The sequence below is a fragment of the Spinacia oleracea genome, chromosome 3 (genome assembly GCF_020520425.1).
Source record: "Spinacia oleracea cultivar Varoflay chromosome 3, BTI_SOV_V1, whole genome shotgun sequence".
In the NCBI taxonomy this organism is placed as follows: domain Eukaryota; kingdom Viridiplantae; phylum Streptophyta; class Magnoliopsida; order Caryophyllales; family Amaranthaceae; genus Spinacia; species Spinacia oleracea.
This window is the reverse complement of record NC_079489.1, coordinates 19,517,027-19,535,170: the sequence shown is the minus strand read 5'-3', so window position 1 is coordinate 19,535,170 and position 18,144 is coordinate 19,517,027. Positions and strand designations below refer to the sequence as shown.

Below are 18,144 nucleotides of genomic sequence, written 5' to 3'. Positions count from 1 at the left end.
AGTCGCTATTTATAAATTTTTCCGTCCGCCTTATAGCAGTCGGTATTTTACCGACTGCATTTTAAGATTTAACAACTGCCAAACAGTTGGTAAAAACCCGACCATTTTCCACAATAGCTTAATTTTTTACTGATTAATTTTTAATATTTTCCCGTCCGACTTGCAGTTGGTCAAGTTTTAAAAACTTTCAAACCCCATCCTCGACAATACCGACCAAGCAATTAAACTCACAAAACAAAAACTCGAAGAGGGAGGGAGAGCAGAGCGGTAGATCTATAATTGAGTGGAGAGAGCACGCCGGTGAAACCAACCACGAATCAACCACCGTGTCCGCGCAATTCAAGTCGGAGAAATTCATCCACCACCGTGCCCGCGCAATTGTAGCCGGAGAAAATCAATTGGCACGACACTAAGCCGGTTCTAACCCTAGATTTTCACCCTTTTTCTGGTCTTCTCGCTACCGGCGGCGTTGATTTCGATATTAAGGTATTCTCTCTCTTTATCTCTCCTTTATTTCATCTGATCTGAACTAACCCTTTCGATTACTTCTTGACTGTCTCAATTGTAGCTCGATTGTTTGATATTGTAGTTATGCTTTAATTGATATGTTGGTATGATGAAATATTCTAGTAGGATACTTGATTATCTATTTATCATAATATTAGTTGCTTCTGTTAATTTTGATGCTGGGATAGGGTTAGGGTTTAACGGGTCTTGTTACTTTTTTTCCGATTTCGAGTGTAATTTTGACGGTAGTGAAGCTAAGAACAGTTAAAAATCATTCAGATCTCAATTTCGTGTAATTTTGAAGCTCGAATTAGTTAGATTTCTGTGCACCAAGGAACTGATTAAAGTCATATCAACATAGTAGTAACTACTACGAAGTATTGAAGTTGTAGTTGGTATGGCCATTGGGGTTATTGGTTTATCCTGATACGGAGTACGAATAATATTTTCTCAAGCTACAATCTCCCCTTTTTCATTACCCCTGTGCATTTTAGTGACTAGCTTTTCTACTAGTGGTTAGTGGTTCGACACTTCGATTACCTTCCCAACATAAGTGAACCCTAAAATTGCCAAATTTTTTTATGTTGAACGCATAGGCAACTTTATGAACATGCTTCTTTAACAATAGTCAGACTCTTGACGATGCAATCCAATTTTGTGTATTCAATATTATTTTTGCAATGGCATCAGTTTTCTATAATGCTTGAACTACCTGATGTGATTATTTCAGATATGGAAAGTGGAATCGGAAGAAGCACAAAAGAAAATTCCAACAGCTTCCTATCAAACTAGTCTTTCTTATCATAGCTCTGCAGTGAATGTTCTCAAATTCTCTCCTTCGGGTAAGAATTATTCTTGCTGACTTGCAATTCTTCATTTTCTATTCTTACGTGCTAAAAGTTTCTGGCACTGCTTCAATAGCCAAAATAACTAAATAAGGTAAAATGCTACTAGCCTGTTCTCTAGGGCTGCATTGAATATGATTTTGGTTGTTGAAAAATGCAAGGTTTGTGGATCTATTAAATTTAACACTTTTCCTTTTGTTGTTCATATTTTGAGGATGACATTGTCTGCCAACACCGTGTCCGCGCAATTCAAGCCGGAGAAAATCATCCACCACCGTGCCCGCGCAATTGTAGCCGAAGAAAATCAACCACAAGGTTCAAAAACGGCAGCCGCGCAGTTGTAGCTGTCTAAAATCAACCACCACCGTGACTGCAATTGCAGGCGTCGACTTTTCCCACCTCAGGTAACGTACCTTTGATCTTAATTTCATCACGAGATAATGCTTCAATTTTACAAACCCTAACTTATTTTAATATCAAATGTAGTATATTCATTGTAATTCTCCGGCTTCGTGAACTCTTCGGTCTTTTAGGGGTAAGTATTCTCTTGTCTCTTCTTATGTTGTTAATTTACAATTTGAAAAAAACCGTATATTTTTTCATTAATTTGAAGAAAATCCTTTATTTTTACTATAATCTATATGGTATCTTTATTCTGGGTTTGGTGACAAAAAACCTTGAATGTGCCATAAAATATGTAAACGGTTTAAAATGATAAGTTTGGTTCCTTAACTCAAAGTTGGGCGAGAAAATGACATTTTAGGCAAAGTATGACCTATAGCGACCAAATAAGCCTTAAATGTGAGTAAATACTTTTGAATGTGTCTTAACAAGTTAAAACTAAGCTTATAAAACATGTAATAAGTTTAAAATCTGCCCTTAGGTCCTTTAGTTGAAAAATGGGAGCGAAAACGCCTTGGTTTAGCCATATATGACTTATATCGACCAAATAAGACTTAAATGTGCTTAAATTGATTAGAATCAGTCTTAGAAACCTTGAATGTGCCACATAAAACATTTAAACTGTTTGAAATGATAAGTTTGGTTCCTTAGCTCAAAGTTGGGCGAGAAAATGACATTTTAGGCAAAATATGACCTATAACGACCAAATAAGCCTTAAATATGAATAAATACATTTGAATGTCTCTTAGGAAGTTAAAATTAAGCTTATAAAACATGTAATAAGTTTAAAATCAGCCCGTAGGTCCTTTAGTTGAAAAATGGGAGCGAAAACGCCTTGGTTTAACCTATATATGATCTATATCGACCAAATAAGACTTAAATGTACTTAAATAGATTAGAATCGAGCTCTTGTACTTTTAAACATGTAATAAAATTAAAAGTACAAGAGCTCAATTTTTTTGTCCCTTAACAAAAGTACAAGAGCTCAATTTTTTTGTCCCTTAACAAAAGTTCCTTATTTGTTATGCAAGTTGGTTTAATATATTTGTTATGCATGGGTGATAATCATTTCAATTCTTGTAGGAGGACGATCTACTTTTGAGGCAAAGGGAGAGAGAAGAAAGAGAAGAAGAGCGACTAGAGCATCAAAGGGAGAGACAAGAGAGAGAAAAATATGCCGCCCACATGAAAAAGGCAATGGAGTATTACGAGAGGATGTTCAGCGGGGCACCTTTGTGTTAGGTAGTTAGTATTCTTGTATGAGTTTGAACTAGTTGCAACTTTCCTTTTTGAGTCCTATATATTATGAATGTAATAACATGTTTAAACAACATCAGGTGTATTATGAATTTTGTTGTATGACTTTGAACAGGTTTAATATTATAACATTGAGCATGTTTCATACGATTTTACAGGATTTATATAAATTCGTATATACAGGCATATATAAATGATCATGAATGCAAAATGATATTTGCATACATACAAATTTACCGACCACTACAGGCAGATTACAGACTACAAAATAAGCCTAATAGCGACTAGAATTAAAATTTAGCGACTGTCAAACGGTCGCTAAATTACCGACCACAAGTGCAGTCACTAATTTAGTGACCGTCTTAGCAGTCACTAATTTAGTGACCGCCAAGGCAGTCGCTAATTTAGTGACCGCCTAGGCAGTCGCTAATTTAGTGACCGCCAAGGCAGTCGCTAAATTAGCGACCGCCTTAGCGGACGGTAATTTAGTGACCGCCTTAACGGTCGCTAATTTAGCGACTGCCTAGACGGTCACTAAATTAGCGACTGTCTTGGTGGTCACTGAATTAGTGACTACATAGGTGGTCGCTATTTCTGTCGATAAATTTTAGCGACCGCCTTTCAGTCGGAGTTTCCTTAATTACCGTCCAGGTGAACACTGACCGCCATTTTGCGACCGTTGGCGGTCGCTAAAATATTTACCAACTGTTTTTCGTGTTTTACCAACTACTTTTGACGGTCGGAAATTAATCAATTTCTTGTAGTGTATTATTTCATTTTATACTGTAGAAAATGCAAGTTCAATTCAGTTAATATAAATCGCATAGAATAGAGTCGTCTAATCCCAAAAAGAGAAAGATGTATACTATTGATGATACAATACAAGCATAAACAGTACTACGTATACGTGTGTAATGAACAACAGTGTCAGGCCGTTTTTCTACACTTAAATAACTAAATCATTCATAAGCCATCATTCATTGAAGTGTGTACATACAAGTTTAATGAAGAAGCTTAAAATATAGAGCTTCCTTTTCTTTATATATCAATGGGGGATAAATCGATCGACTCATAAGAAATGAGTACTAAAAGCAACTTCGAGGACTAACTTTGCCGCGACTACTTCCATGAGCATAGCTGCAAGATGATATCGCAGCTTTACTCCCAAAACTTAACTTGATATCTTCCAATTTGATCCCTTTGCATGGATTACTTGGACTACAAGTAAATCTTATTGCTTCTTTGGTTTTGGATGTACCTTTCACATTTATATACTTCACATTACTAATCTTCACTCCGGAATTCTGCCAGGAAAAATATACTAACTGTTAGTAAAAGAACTTATGTGATTTTTTTTAATTTTTTTTTTTTTGTGAGATGATGATGCACCTTATTTATATAAGAAATAGTATTACTACTACGTACACCAGTCACGTGACATGTTTTTTTTTCCCTTTTCTTATAGGTCAATTATATATTCGTGTAAGTAGAATTTCAGAGTACAATATTACCTGATGAGGGCATTTGTTACTAGGACAATACTTTTGGTCAATGAGGATGGGATTAAAAACATTGTACATGACGAGATTGCGAAATGTGATGCCACGGACAAAGCTGTTACTAGGTCTAGCCCATGACTTGATTCTTACACCATTCGTTGTCTTCCAAAACCCTACATTTGAAACTACTACATTTTGTACTCCATCTTCTCGTAGGCTGTTTCCCATGCTACCAATGCTGCAAAAGTGCAAAACAGATAATCCTGTATATTAATTGCTGATTTTACAAATCTTTGAGTTTAAAAGCACTAATTAATATGAAAATGCAGGGTACAATAATCCAAAAAAACTGGAGTACTTTGCTTAAGATCTAAATCTGACTCCTAAACCTCGTAATATACATGTTAGACCTAAGATTCTTGCTTAAAGCCGGACTGAACTCCATAGATATCGCAAGATTTAAATTAAACAAGATTTAACATAGATAATCACATCCTTAATTAATTGCTTCACATTATACTATCTAGTTATTAGTAGTAGCAAGTTTCTTTATAATTGTAGTAGAACAATTTATTAATTTAAATATCAGGCGGCATTCGATCCATAATGCTAATTAAGTACAATACTCCATTCCCCTCTTCGTATTATACTAGTGTTTATAAACGCGATGCTTACTTAAATTTTATAAGAGTATTGTAATTTTATAAAATAAATGTCACAAAGAGTATATTGTTTAGGTAATTAGAAAAAGTTTATTTTATTTGTTTGCGATGGATTATATTTTAATTAAAATTTAACACATTATTAAGCATAATAAATAAATTAAAAATCAAATACCGACCACAAGAGTTACTTCATAGAATAGAGATATGTTTCCAATTTTTTAATGATATGATGAAATGTTAGGTCTAGATTAATGGTAAAAAAGTTAAAAATCGAATACGTACGTTTAAGGTTCAAATCTTATACTTCGTATTAACCATGTTTCTAATTTTTTATATGTATTTGGATAATAGAAAATGTGACTTGTTCAATGAGTTAACCTAGCACGTTCCATATAGAACTTGTTTCTTATAAATTATTTTTAAATTAATATTATTAATATACATCGATATGACAATAAATTATGAAAAGATGTACCTAATACCATGGCCAGGGCCACAAGCAATTTTATTGATGACAGTATTCTGGGTGCCAGGTCCGAGGGCAATACAATCATCTCCCGTTTTAATTATCGAACCATATATGGTAAGACGATCCGTGTGTTGAACATTGATGCCATCAGTATTAGGACTTCCGCTTGGAGCTCTAAGTGTCAGGTAGTTTAGGGCTACGTTGTTGCATCCCTTTACGCTCATATGGCTTTTCTGGCTGTTGATTGATTTTAGTCCACTCACAACTACGTTCTTGCACGAGACAAATGATATGGACTGCTCAAACAAACATACATAAAATATTATGAGAGTAATTACACCAGTCGATATTTGATTTACGAATCAAAACCAATTAAAAAATATACCAACTATACGGTCTATAGCGAGAGTGGGGAATAACTCAGTTGGTAAGAGCTTCCCTCCCGATTCCAGGTGTTCCTGGGATCGATTCTCATCCCCACCATCATGGCTCATTTGTAAATAAATAAATAAATAAAAACTATATGGTCTATACCTGTGCTCCGTTGTAACAATACCCATAACCACGTCTGCATGCCCAAAACGAGTGACCCCTAGCATCAAGGGTACCCCCATTAATAATAAGCCCGTTAATGTTGTAAAACTGAAGCCACACGTTAGAGCGGGCCAATACGCGGTAATCTGATGGGCCGATAATTGTACCCTTAATCCTTAACGTGACCTGCTTCCTACACGGGCCACTAAAGTACATGGGCCGGACCACAAATCTCCCACGTGGTACATGAAGTGTGACGGGCTTCACCGATCTACAAGCCCAAGCCCACGCCTTCTGGAAGGCTTGGGTTGAGTCCGTTCGCCCATCGGGCCTTGCCCCGAAGTTTACTACACTCTTAGCTGCATTTGGCTTTGCTAAAACAAGTAGTAAGAAAGTGATAATACAAAGCTTAGCAATAATGTGAAGAGGAAAAAGTTTAACCATCTTCCCTTAGAAAATTTTAAGAGAGGAAGAGAGATGAGTTGCTATGATAAGTGAGTTGATTTATATAATGGTAGTTTAATTGTAGATCTTAATAATGATTATAAGTCAACTAATCTAGCTAGATTATGTTATTTTTAAGTCGTTTGTTTTCTTAATTAAGTACGTACGTACGGTGTCATTGCTTATGTCGTTAGTAATTTTAGGAGCATGTGAAGATGCGTAATTAATTCTGAATAATTGATTAATGTTAATTATTTGGATCTTATAGACTCCCTCATGAACATTGCAAGAAAGAATGTAGCCTACATCCTTCTTTCATGAAGTTATATCCAATTAATGGAGAATTGGCATTCAAATAATTACAACAATCCTATTCACTAGGAGTATAACTTTCCTATCAAATTATATCCTTACATAAACATTTGGAAAAACTACTAATATGATTATTATGGGCTTAGGATTGTGCAAGATTCTAGTCTAGTTACACTTACATTTCATCTTTCCCATATCCAAAGCTCAAATTTTGAATTATAAATGTTTTACGTTTGGTGTTCATTTTTCAACGGGTTAACTTATACACTACATGTCTACATGCTGATATGGCTAATTTATCTTTACGTACATGCTAACGTGGCACATGCATTTCAGGTTATACACACTTATTTCAGGTTATAGTACTTTTCAAATTCTCAAACTACCGTAGCACACTCATTAATTAGCAACATTGTCCATTCTATTACCCCATGCAAACACATAAAATTACTTTAATTCCACAATGAAAATTATTGAAATTCTAGGTAAAATTAGACATGCAAGTGTATTGATTTCGCATTGTGTAAACTATTATGCGCATCTCTAAAATAATACTTCCTCCGTTCCGGAAATATCGCACCATTTATTTTTTACACTATTCACACTACGACTTTGGCCATTTTTTGTGATTCGTACGTAAGGAAATTTTAGTCATATAGGGCCATTTTAGATTCGTATCGATAAATATTTTCTAAATATTAAGTTTTTATAATTTTTACTTTCATCCGGTTTGTTTGAGATATTAAGAGTCAAAGTAATGGTTAGAGGAGCAAAAGTCAACCATAGTGCGATATTTTCGGAACGGATGAAGTATATATTTCTATTTGCTCTCTCTCTATTTCTATTTAAAAGGCCGCTTTATCAACTCATGTGCTCAACTTATATCCAAATATTAACAAAGTGAAATTTAGTTTATGGACAATATTTTAGAGACGGAGAATAATATATTGGTAAAAAGTAAAGTGAGAAAGTGGCAATATACGTCTAACTAGAAATTGGAAAGTTGAAGCCGCATTTAAGGGGAGGAATATATAAGAATTGCATGTGAGTTAATAAAGTGGCATGTAAGAATAAATAGAAAAATGGGTGATCCAAGGGACATAAATAAGTGTGTTTGAAGCCGTTTTAAGGTATGAAACGAGTTAAATATCGGCCACATGAAACGTGGAGAGATGCCGGAGTAGTTGTAGCCGTGACAGCAGGCCCTTTTCATCATTTTTATGGTTTTCTCCCCGGAATATATGTCAAACCATTTCCTGCATTACCCCCCATAGGCCCATTCTATCATTTCATTAATTCACCCCCTAGTACATTATTTGGTGCTACCAAGTACAACAAATGTGTACCTTAATTTCTTAGCTGGTACGCGACTACGAGGGGTGTACTCCTTCGATCTCAATTTATGTGCTTCATGAGAGAATTACGTGATTTTTAAGGAACATGGAAAAGTAGATTGGGATAATTGCATGGTTGTTGAATACATATGACTGGCACACATCTACTTGGCACGATAATGCCTAGCCGGTGGTGCAAATAAGACAATCTGAATAATCAGGGGCCATCACGAAAAGATTGTACTACCTTACTGTTATCCCACTTTATTGAACTAACGACATAACTGCTTTGACGTCTGATATTGTCGTGCCATCCAGGTATCATCGTGTCGCAGGTAACGTCGCGTCAAGTGGACCTGTCAAGTAAGGCGACAGACGACAAGGCTTAGGCGACATAAGACCAGCGACAAGGCACTAACGACAAGGGAAGAACAACGCTCGAGCAAGTAAGTGAAGATAGGTCAAGATCCAAGCCCAGAAGCCCAACACAGGCCACGCCGTCATAAGATAGGAAAAAATCCAAGCTTTGACCGAAGACTGCGGAGTTTGTTGAAGATGGGAAGGAGACGTGAGCAACGGCCAAGGAGAGATCCCTATCTTCCAGGGATTTTCCCAACCAATAGGGCCGTTGGCATTTGGCATATAAAAGCATAAGGAACAGCATAATGGAGGATATACGTTAACTCAAGCACTCAAACTCTTAAGCTATCAAGTGTTTTAGCATTCATTGTTATATTTTATATTTTCAGTATTGATTCTTAGAAAAAAGCATAAACAATCATATAGAATACTTAGTGGATTGATGGCCTCATAGCTATCCGCGGTTTTTTACCTTATTCCTGGGTTTTCCGCGTCAACACTTCTCTGTGTCGTGTCTCTTTATTTGTGTTATTAATTCTTTGCTTAGTTAGTGTCGATCCTAGCCGAAAGTCGCCCCCATACGAATTTTGGCATAAACAGTTTGGCGCCGTCTGTGGGGACATTAACTAGGTTTTACACAAAATCACTCCTTTCACCATGACTACTGGAGAGATGACGATCGCAGAGATGAAAGCGGCTTACGAGAAAGCCCAAGCCGAGCTATCCCAAGAGAGGGCATCCAATGAAACCCTCCAGAAAGAGCTCGAATCCGTGAAAAGCAACAAGCACCAGTCCCGCTACAAAGGTGGGAAGCCAAAAAAGCTGACGTTCGAGATGCCCGATGACTTCGAAGATATGACCGATGAGGAGGAAACCCGTGAGGAAGAAGACGGAGAAGCTCCCGATCCGGTGACCCAGCGCCTGAACAAGATGGACGCACGCATGACGAAGCACTACTCTCGCCTGATGAAGTTGATGACCAAGTTTTCCGGAGCACCTACGCCAGTGGAGACCGAGCCAACCGACGGGTACGCAGCGTCGCCGTTCTGTGAAGCGATCGCTAGAGTGACAGTTCCGCACACGCTCCGACTCCCTACCTGGACTACCCTGTACGACGGGACATCCGACCCCTACAGGCACGTCAACTTCTACAAGCAGCGCATGTGGCAGATCGGGATCCCATACGACCTAGTGGAGCCTGTCATGTGCAAATCTTTCGGCGGCACCCTTGATGGAGCAGCTTTGGAATGGCTCACGAACGTCCCTCCCGGATCCATCTCCTGTTTGTCCGAACTCATCAACGCCTTCTACCAACAGTTCGCCAGCAGTCGCCAGTTGGAGAAACAAACCAGTGATCTCTATCGGTTGGTTCAAGGGCCAACCGAGTCGGTACGCGATTATTTTAACCGTTTTAATTGTGAAAAAATTGGTATAAAAAATTGCGATGTCAGGACTGCTATTGAGGCGTTCAAAAGAGGCCTCATCCCCAATTCGGAGTTATACCGGGAAATAACCAAATACCCCTGTGCAACTTTCGAAGAGGTGCGATCAAGGGCCACCGCCCAGATGCGAATCGAAGACGACGAGGTCATCCGAACAGCATCTCAACGGTCGACAGGGGGCAACAGCGACAGAAGATCGTACACCCCGAGGAACAACAACTGGCGACACCAACCATACGTTTCGGCAAAACCAGGTACAAAGTGTCAATCAGTATTATGATACTAACAATGTTTACAGGAATGAGCGGGTCGAACACCCTAACATCTCCGACTACGGCTTCAACGTCGACATCGGAGGTGTGGTGAACGCCCTTCAAAATGTAGGTGGAACAGTCAGATGGCCCCGGAAGAGCGACAGACCAGACTCCATGAAGAACATGAGCAAATGGTGCGACTTCCACCGCGACAACGGCCACACAACCGAGGAGTGCATCTCCCTCAAAAAGGAGGTCGCATACCTCCTGAAACGGGGGCATCTAAAAGAGCTGTTGAGCGACAAGGGAAAAGAAACGTTCTCCAAAGAGCAAAACACCCTGCCCGGCCCAACAATAAGCAGCGAGCGACCAGACCCACCACCGTTCAATAAAGTGGTAAACGTTATTTCCGGTGGTTCAGATATTTGTGGACTAACCTCTTCTGCAGCTAAAAAAATTAACAGGGGAGAACCTGAAACCGTGGAAGAGGGGCAAACCGAAGAAGAGGTCACACTGCACAAGTCCCTGACCGCAATGGCTATCACTTTCGACGACTCAGATTCTGTAGATACACAGCGGGAACATCACGACGGGTTGGTAATATCGCTCCCAATAGGGAACGCTTTGATAAAAAGGATACTGGTCGACAACGGAAGCTCAGCCAACGTACTGTTCTTGGAAGCACTACAGGAAATGGGATTAGAAGAGAAAAATATTGTAAGGAGATCAACAGTTCTGGTAGGATTCAGTGGAGAGGCACTACGGACAGTAGGAGAGATATTGCTGCCTACATACGCAGAAGGCGTCAACATGATGACCAAGTTCAACGTCGTCGATTGTCCATCAGCATACAACGTCATCCTAGGACGACCATAGATCCACAAAATGAAGGCAGTGCCATCAACATACCACCAATCAATCAAGTTTCCAACCAAATGGGGGGTCATGGAAATCAAAGGACAACAAAGAGATGCGAAGAAATGTTATGAGACGGCACTGAAACCATCCAAGTCGTCCATCTAGCAATTACAGCCAGGGTCGACATCGGACGACCCCGACGACCAACAAATCGACGAGATAGTCCTGGACCAGACAAAGCCAGACCAAGTCGTAAGGATCGGAGCCTCACTGCCTGACAACATCAAAAGTCAGATAGTGTCGTTCCTAAGAGAAAACTCGGACTGCTTCGCTTGGTCGCACGAGGACATGACAGGAATCAGCCCAGACGTCATCACCCACAAGCTCAACGTCGATCCCAACTTCAGACCGGTAAAACAGAAACGACGTAAGTTCGCACCCGAAAGGAATAAAATCATAGACGAAGAAGTCCAAAAATTGATAGATTCAGGGAAGATCAGGGAAGTTAAATATCCAGATTGGTTGGCGAACGTCGTCGTCGTCAGTAAAAAGAACGGAAAATGGAGAGTCTGCATCGACTTCACAGATATCAACAAAGCTTGCCCCAAGGATCCATTCCCACTGCCGCACATCGACGCCCTGGTCGACGCCACAGCCGGACACGAGCTGCTCACATTCATGGACGCCTATTCAGGATACAACCAAATCCTTATGCACCCAGACGACCAGGAAAAAACATCTTTTGTAACGGATAGAGGAATTTATTGTTATAAAGTCATGCCTTTTGGTCTTAAAAATGCAGGTGCGACATACCAAAGATTAGTCAACAAGATGTTTAAAGACCAACTCGGAGACACAATGGAGGTATACATTGACGACATGCTAGTAAAATCGAGGAAGGCTGACGATCACGTGGAACACCTACGACAATCCTTCGACGTATTGAAAAAGTACGGTATGAAACTTAACCCAACTAAATGTTCTTTCGGAGTGTCCGCAGGAAAGTTCTTAGGTTACATCGTCACCCAACGAGGAATCGAGGCCAGCCCCGACCAAGTGCGCGCGATAATCAACATTCAATCCCCCAGGAACATAAAAGAGGTACAACGCTTGACAGGAAGAGTGGCAGCACTAAACCGTTTTATATCGCGATCGTCGGACAAGTGTCGATTATTTTACGACGTCTTGCGCAAAAACAAGGGGCTTAACTGGTCCGACGACCACGAAACAGCCCTGCAAAACCTCAAAAAATACATGATGTCGCCACCCCTCCTGTCCAAGCCAAAAGAAGGAGAAGTCCTACAACTCTACTTAGCCGTCAGCTCGGCAGCAGTCAGTGCGGTCCTAGCTCGAGAAGACGAAGCACAACAACTACCCATTTATTACATCAGTAAGTCACTACTGGAAGCAGAAACCAGGTATTCCTCCCTCGAAAAACTCATTTTAGCACTCGTTACCGCAGCCAAAAAACTAAGGCATTATTTTGAAACTCACCAAATAGTGGTGATGACTAACTATCCAATCAAGTCTGTGATGCGTAGGCCAGAACTGACAGGTCGAATGGAGAAGTGGACAATGGCACTAGGAAGCTTCGACATCAAGTATCAACCAAGAACGGCTGTAAAATCGCAGGCCCTAGCAGATTTTGTGGCAGACTTCAGCCCCGACTTAGAGAGGATAGCAGACGACGAAGTCAAACTCATCAACAACATAGAAGGAATATGGACACTCTTCGTCGACGGCTCATCTAACTTTCGTGGTGCAGGTTTAGGCGTCGTACTAAAGTCACCACAAGGGGACATGATAGCACAGGCAATCTGCTGCGATTTCAAGGCAACTAACAACGAAGCAGAGTACGAGGCGCTAATCGCTGGAATGACATTAGCTATGGAATTAGGGGCAAGCGGACTCAACATCTTCAGCGATTCACAACTAATCGTCAACCAGATTAACGACGACTATGAAGCTAAAGACCTAAAAATGACCTTATATCTCGAGAAAGCGAAAAAGTTAACCACCAAATTTAAACCCTTCTCCATCAAACAAGTACCAAGAGACCTAAACACGCAAGCCGACGCCCTTGCCAACCTAGGATCCGCACTCAGAAAATCACCATTCTCGACCATACCTCTAGTACACCTACTGTCACCCGCCATCGAAAAAGACATACCACAAGACGCCAGCCTCGTCCTATTAACCGTAAACACAGACAGTTGGACCAAACCCATCTTCGATTACCTAAAGCACGAAACTCTACCCGACGACAAGCTAGAAGCCAGAAAGATACTTTTCAAAGCTTCACGATATGTTATTTTGCAGGACGTACTATTTAAGCGATCAGCAAACGGAATGTTGATGCGATGTGCCGAAGAAATCGAATGGGAAATATTACTGAAACAATACCACGAAGGAGAATGCGGAGGACACGAAGGAGGACGAAGCTTATCAACCAGAATCAAAAGAAATGGATACTATTGGCCAGCAATGCTTAAGGACGCCATGAGGTACGTATCCAAGTGCGACAAGTGCCAACGACACGCAGGTATGACACATAAACCATCTGAATTCTTGCATCCAACTCTAACTCCGTGGCCTTTCATGAAATGGGGGATGGACATCGTTGGCAAATTGCCCGTCGCCCCAGGACAAAAGGTCTTCATGTTAGCCCTAACAGACTATTTTTCCAAGTGGATAGAAGCAGGCGCATTCCAACAAGTAAGGGACAAAGAGGTATGCTCGTTCATATGGACTAACATAATATGCAGGTTCGGAATACCGTCAGAAATCATCTGCGACAACGGATCACAATTCATCAGCGACAAGACAAGGGCTTTCTGCAAAACATGGAACATCGAGCTAAAGACGTCGACGCCTAGATACCCCCAAGCAAACGGACAGGCGGAATCCAGCAACAAAACGATCATCGCGTCGCTGAAAAAGCGGCTGGACGACAAGAAGGGGCGATGGGCAGAAGAACTGCCATCCATCCTATGGGCCAACAGGACGATTCCTAGGACGGCGACGGGACAGACTCCCTTCTCACTCGTTTACGGGTGCAAGGCAGTACTACCCCCTGAAGTGACGTTGCCCAGTGCACGATATGGACTTATGACGCCGGAGCAAAACGACGTAGAACTCAGTGAAAACCTCGACAACACAGAAGATCTCAGGGAAGCAGCGTTGATAAGAATGGCGTCGCAACAACAGATCGTGGCAAAATGCTTCAACAAAAATGTCAAAGTGAAAATGTTCAAAGAAGGAGACTGGGTGCTGCGCAAAGTATTTCAAAATACGAAAGAATTAAACGCAGGTAAATTTGCGCCAGCTTGGGAAGGACCGTACTTGATCGATAAAATCGTCGGAAAGGGGGCATACAGACTCATTACCAAAGATGGCAAGTCGGTCCCCCGAAGCTGGAATGCTACACATCTTAAACTCTACCATTTTTGAAATCTCGTCGTAACCAATTTTATCAGTCATCGTATCGTCGTCTTTATTTTTCTTTATCGTTTTATTTTCGTTTAAAAACCATTACTGACTTAAGCATCGGAGGGCCGTTGGCATCCCCAACGGCCAATCCTCCTAGAGACCCATGTTTTCTTTTGCAGAGTGCAAGACGCACGACGAATGATATCCATAAGCAACAACGTACGACTCAGAACGAGATCGCGAGAGACAACGAACAAACAGCGCAGGTATGATTTTACACATCAGTCGATTCAATACTTATTACTTGCAAAGCATCTACTACACGAAACTAAGACATCAAAACGCGACGGGATAACCATAAGGAACAAACGACTAAGGAAAAGAAAAACAAACTTATCATACACAACACACAACGCGCGACCCCAAAGGCCACGACTTTCACATTACCAAGCGAAAGCACAAACACACAAAATATCCAAACACCTCGCCGCCGCCATCGACGACGAGTAAAAACATCCAAAATACGAAAACAGAAAATAAAATATCCATACCACTAACTATTACATAAACATCAACCAGCCATCACATATGTTCGTCTGGAAGGGGGGTTGAGACAACTTGATCCAGTATCGGGGGCATGTCAACGTTGACCGTCGCGTCTGCCAAAGCCACCTCTGGAGGGGCGACGACGGAAACATCTCCCTCGCCTTGCTCCATGGGCACTTCCCCCTCTCGATCCACGGAAGAAACGTCCTCGACCAGAGGAGCGACGTCGGCATCAGCTCCGTTGGTACCAGCAGTGTCGGCTTCCATCGCCAACTCATCCGCGTCCACCACCGGCACCGACAACTCCTCAAGGGTACCACCATTAGCAAGATAGTCATCCACCTCTTTTTGGCATGGCCAGAGGCTGATCTCCCCCTTCAAACACGAGAACATCATCTGCACCCTCGTCCTCCACACAGCCAAAGCCTCGCAATCCTTAAACTCCTCCTGCAAAGCGTCGTATAAAATCCTTAACCCTTGCATTTCTTCCACGGTCGACGCCAACTCCCCCTTTACCCTTTCCAACTCCTTCGACGCGTCAGCAATCTGGTCGTCCTTGCCCTTTAGTTGTTCATCTTTTGACTTAACCACCGCAGCAAGGTCAACCAACTTCTTCTCGGAAGCCACCCACTTACCTTCCCAAGAAGCCGCCGCTTTCTTCACCATAGCCACTTGGTTCTTCGAGAAAGTAAGCTCGTCGCACAACAAGGAGCACTGCCTACGCACGGCCAAAGCAGCCTGTGACGCCTGTAAAGAAAAACATGTCACAAAAGCGACACACGACGCGCTCACAAATACCATGAGCTGAATAAAATAACAGAAATACACTTACCCGCAGGCTTAGTTCAGCAGCGTCCGACGCGACAGAAAGAGGCACGACCTCGTGATAACGCTGATACGTCGAAGGCAATATCAACCGGTCTGCATAAGGCCAAACAACGACACCTTCGCCGTCGCCCAAGAAGTTCGGGGGCAGAGTGACGACAGTATCCTCGACAAAACTTTCGTCAGCAGGACGCTTCTTGGCCGACGCAGCAGGGGGCCTAGTCGCAGCAACAGCAGTCGATGACACCTGAAACGGCCTCGGTGGCGACGACGACGATAGAGGATAAAAACCTTCACCCCCTATAACAACGGGCGTCTCAGGCGACGCACCTATCTTAGAATAACGAGGCACAAGAGGCATCGCCTGACCACCCGTCATGGCCGACGAACCCTGCCCACCAGCGGCACTGTTCGACCTCAACCGCTTCCTCGCTCGTTCCATCATCTTGCTCTGCGACATCCTCGACACAGGCTTAGACGACAGCGTATGTTCTTCAACAAACAAAGAGGGAAACCATCAAAAACACACTCCACAGATAAACCAGGCAAATAAGAAATTAAACCAAAAATACCTGATGTGTCAGCCATATCAACCTCTTCCTCTGATGCAGACGACGAATTCGCAACAACTTCCTCGCGTAAGTCCAACTTCCGTCGACGACGAACTAAGCAAACCGTCTCGTCTTCAGTCTCCTCCTCGTCAACGTCACCAGCTTGACTCCCCTCTTGACTTCCCAAGCGACCTCCGTCACGGCTGAACGATCTCTCCACGACAGAACAACCCAGAAACCTCAAACACTTATCATGAGAATCAGAGTTCAAACCAGCTAACGACGTATCAACAACTGCAAGACAAAGCCAAGTAAGACAACGTTCAGTAAAACATCAGAAATCAAAAGTACAGGAACATAAAATACCTTCCGTCGTCCACCCTTCCACTAAGAAATTTCCTACTTCTCCCAGAGACGCCTTATTCACATAAACAAAATGATTTTGCCAACCTCTATCATTCACAGCTAACCCGATACACAAATTCTTCCTCTTTTCCTTCGTCACCAAGGTATACCGACTACACTCCTTCAAAGATAAATCATAAGCATGCATCAGATCAGCCAAGTTAAACGGTGTTCGCCAACCCGAAGTAACCCTATGCACTACAGTAAAAATACGCCAGATCTGGGGCATCAATTGGCCAGGGCTTAAATGAAACACCTCGACAAAAGATCTAGCCAGAGGCGTAAAAGGAAACAAAAACCCCAGAGTAAAAGGGTACTCGTACATAACCACATAACCCTCCGGGCAATCCTTGGCCTCATCCTCTTGACCGGGAATCCTTACTTCGGCCGAAGGCGGCAGACCGGCGAGATTTATGAAAGCCACTGGATCCTCAACAGTAGAATAGATCGGGTTGAGTGACTTGACCCGACTAGCCCCAGCATCGTCCTTATCTTTAACCACGGTCGGTTTAGTTTTAGCCATCGCTCTACTAAAATCTATAAGAAAATCGAAGGAAATAATCGAAATTTTACCTGGGTGTGGCTAACTCGAAGCAACGAAAGCAATTCCTCCCTTATTTTCTCTCTCTTGTTTTCAGATCTGGAAACTTTCTTCGAAAATCCCTAAAAAGCTTTATCGCATGTCGCAAAAGTTGGCATTTATTACTTCGAGAATCGGAACGGTTCCGCCCCACGAACTGGACGGTTGTAGACGGTTTACTTTTTGAAATTTGAATTGTCTCTTTTGCTTTGTATACACTCCGCAAACTCACAATTGGGGGCAAACTGTTATCCCACTTTATTGAACTAACGACATAACTGCTTTGACGTCTGATATTGTCGTGCCATCCAGGTATCATCGTGTCGCAGGTAACGTCGCGTCAAGTGGACCTGTCAAGTAAGGCGACAGACGACAAGGCTTAGGCGACATAAGACCAGCGACAAGGCACCAACGACAAGGGAAGAACAACGCTCGAGCAAGTAAGTGAAGATAGGTCAAGATCCAAGCCCAGAAGCCCAACATAGGCCACGCCGTCATAAGATAGGAAAAAATCCAAGCTTTGACCGAAGACTGCGGAGTTTGTTGAAGATGGGAAGGAGACGTGAGCAACGGCCAAGGAGAGATCCCTATCTTCCAGGGATTTTCCCAACCAATAGGGCCGTTGG

The 18,144-nt window shown here is 41.9% G+C and overlaps 2 protein-coding genes and 1 long non-coding RNA gene across 3 annotated transcripts; 2 read left to right on the top strand and 1 right to left on the bottom strand.

The window, feature by feature from the left end:
• Positions 1 to 1,578: 1,578 nt before the first annotated feature.
• On the top strand, positions 1,579 to 3,121 carry LOC130469116 (uncharacterized). Its single transcript, XR_008929490.1, has 3 exons — positions 1,579 to 1,756; positions 1,839 to 1,887; positions 2,838 to 3,121. It is a non-coding gene; the product is annotated as an uncharacterized lncRNA (long non-coding RNA).
• A 732-nt stretch (positions 3,122 to 3,853) lies between these two features.
• LOC110793543 (polygalacturonase-like) lies at positions 3,854 to 6,668 on the bottom strand. The gene is made up of 4 exons (XM_021998426.2): positions 6,179 to 6,668; positions 5,651 to 5,940; positions 4,523 to 4,748; positions 3,854 to 4,315 (listed from the first exon to the last, which is right to left on the bottom strand). The coding sequence occupies exons 1-4, from the start codon at positions 6,620 to 6,622 to the stop codon at positions 4,097 to 4,099; spliced, it is 1,179 nt and encodes a 392-aa protein (XP_021854118.2). The 5' UTR covers positions 6,623 to 6,668; the 3' UTR covers positions 3,854 to 4,096.
• A 2,617-nt stretch (positions 6,669 to 9,285) lies between these two features.
• LOC110783579 (uncharacterized) lies at positions 9,286 to 11,200 on the top strand. The gene is made up of 3 exons (XM_056838897.1): positions 9,286 to 9,992; positions 10,080 to 10,268; positions 10,369 to 11,200. The coding sequence occupies exons 1-3, from the start codon at positions 9,286 to 9,288 to the stop codon at positions 11,198 to 11,200; spliced, it is 1,728 nt and encodes a 575-aa protein (XP_056694875.1).
• The last annotated feature ends 6,944 nt before the right edge of the window (positions 11,201 to 18,144 follow it).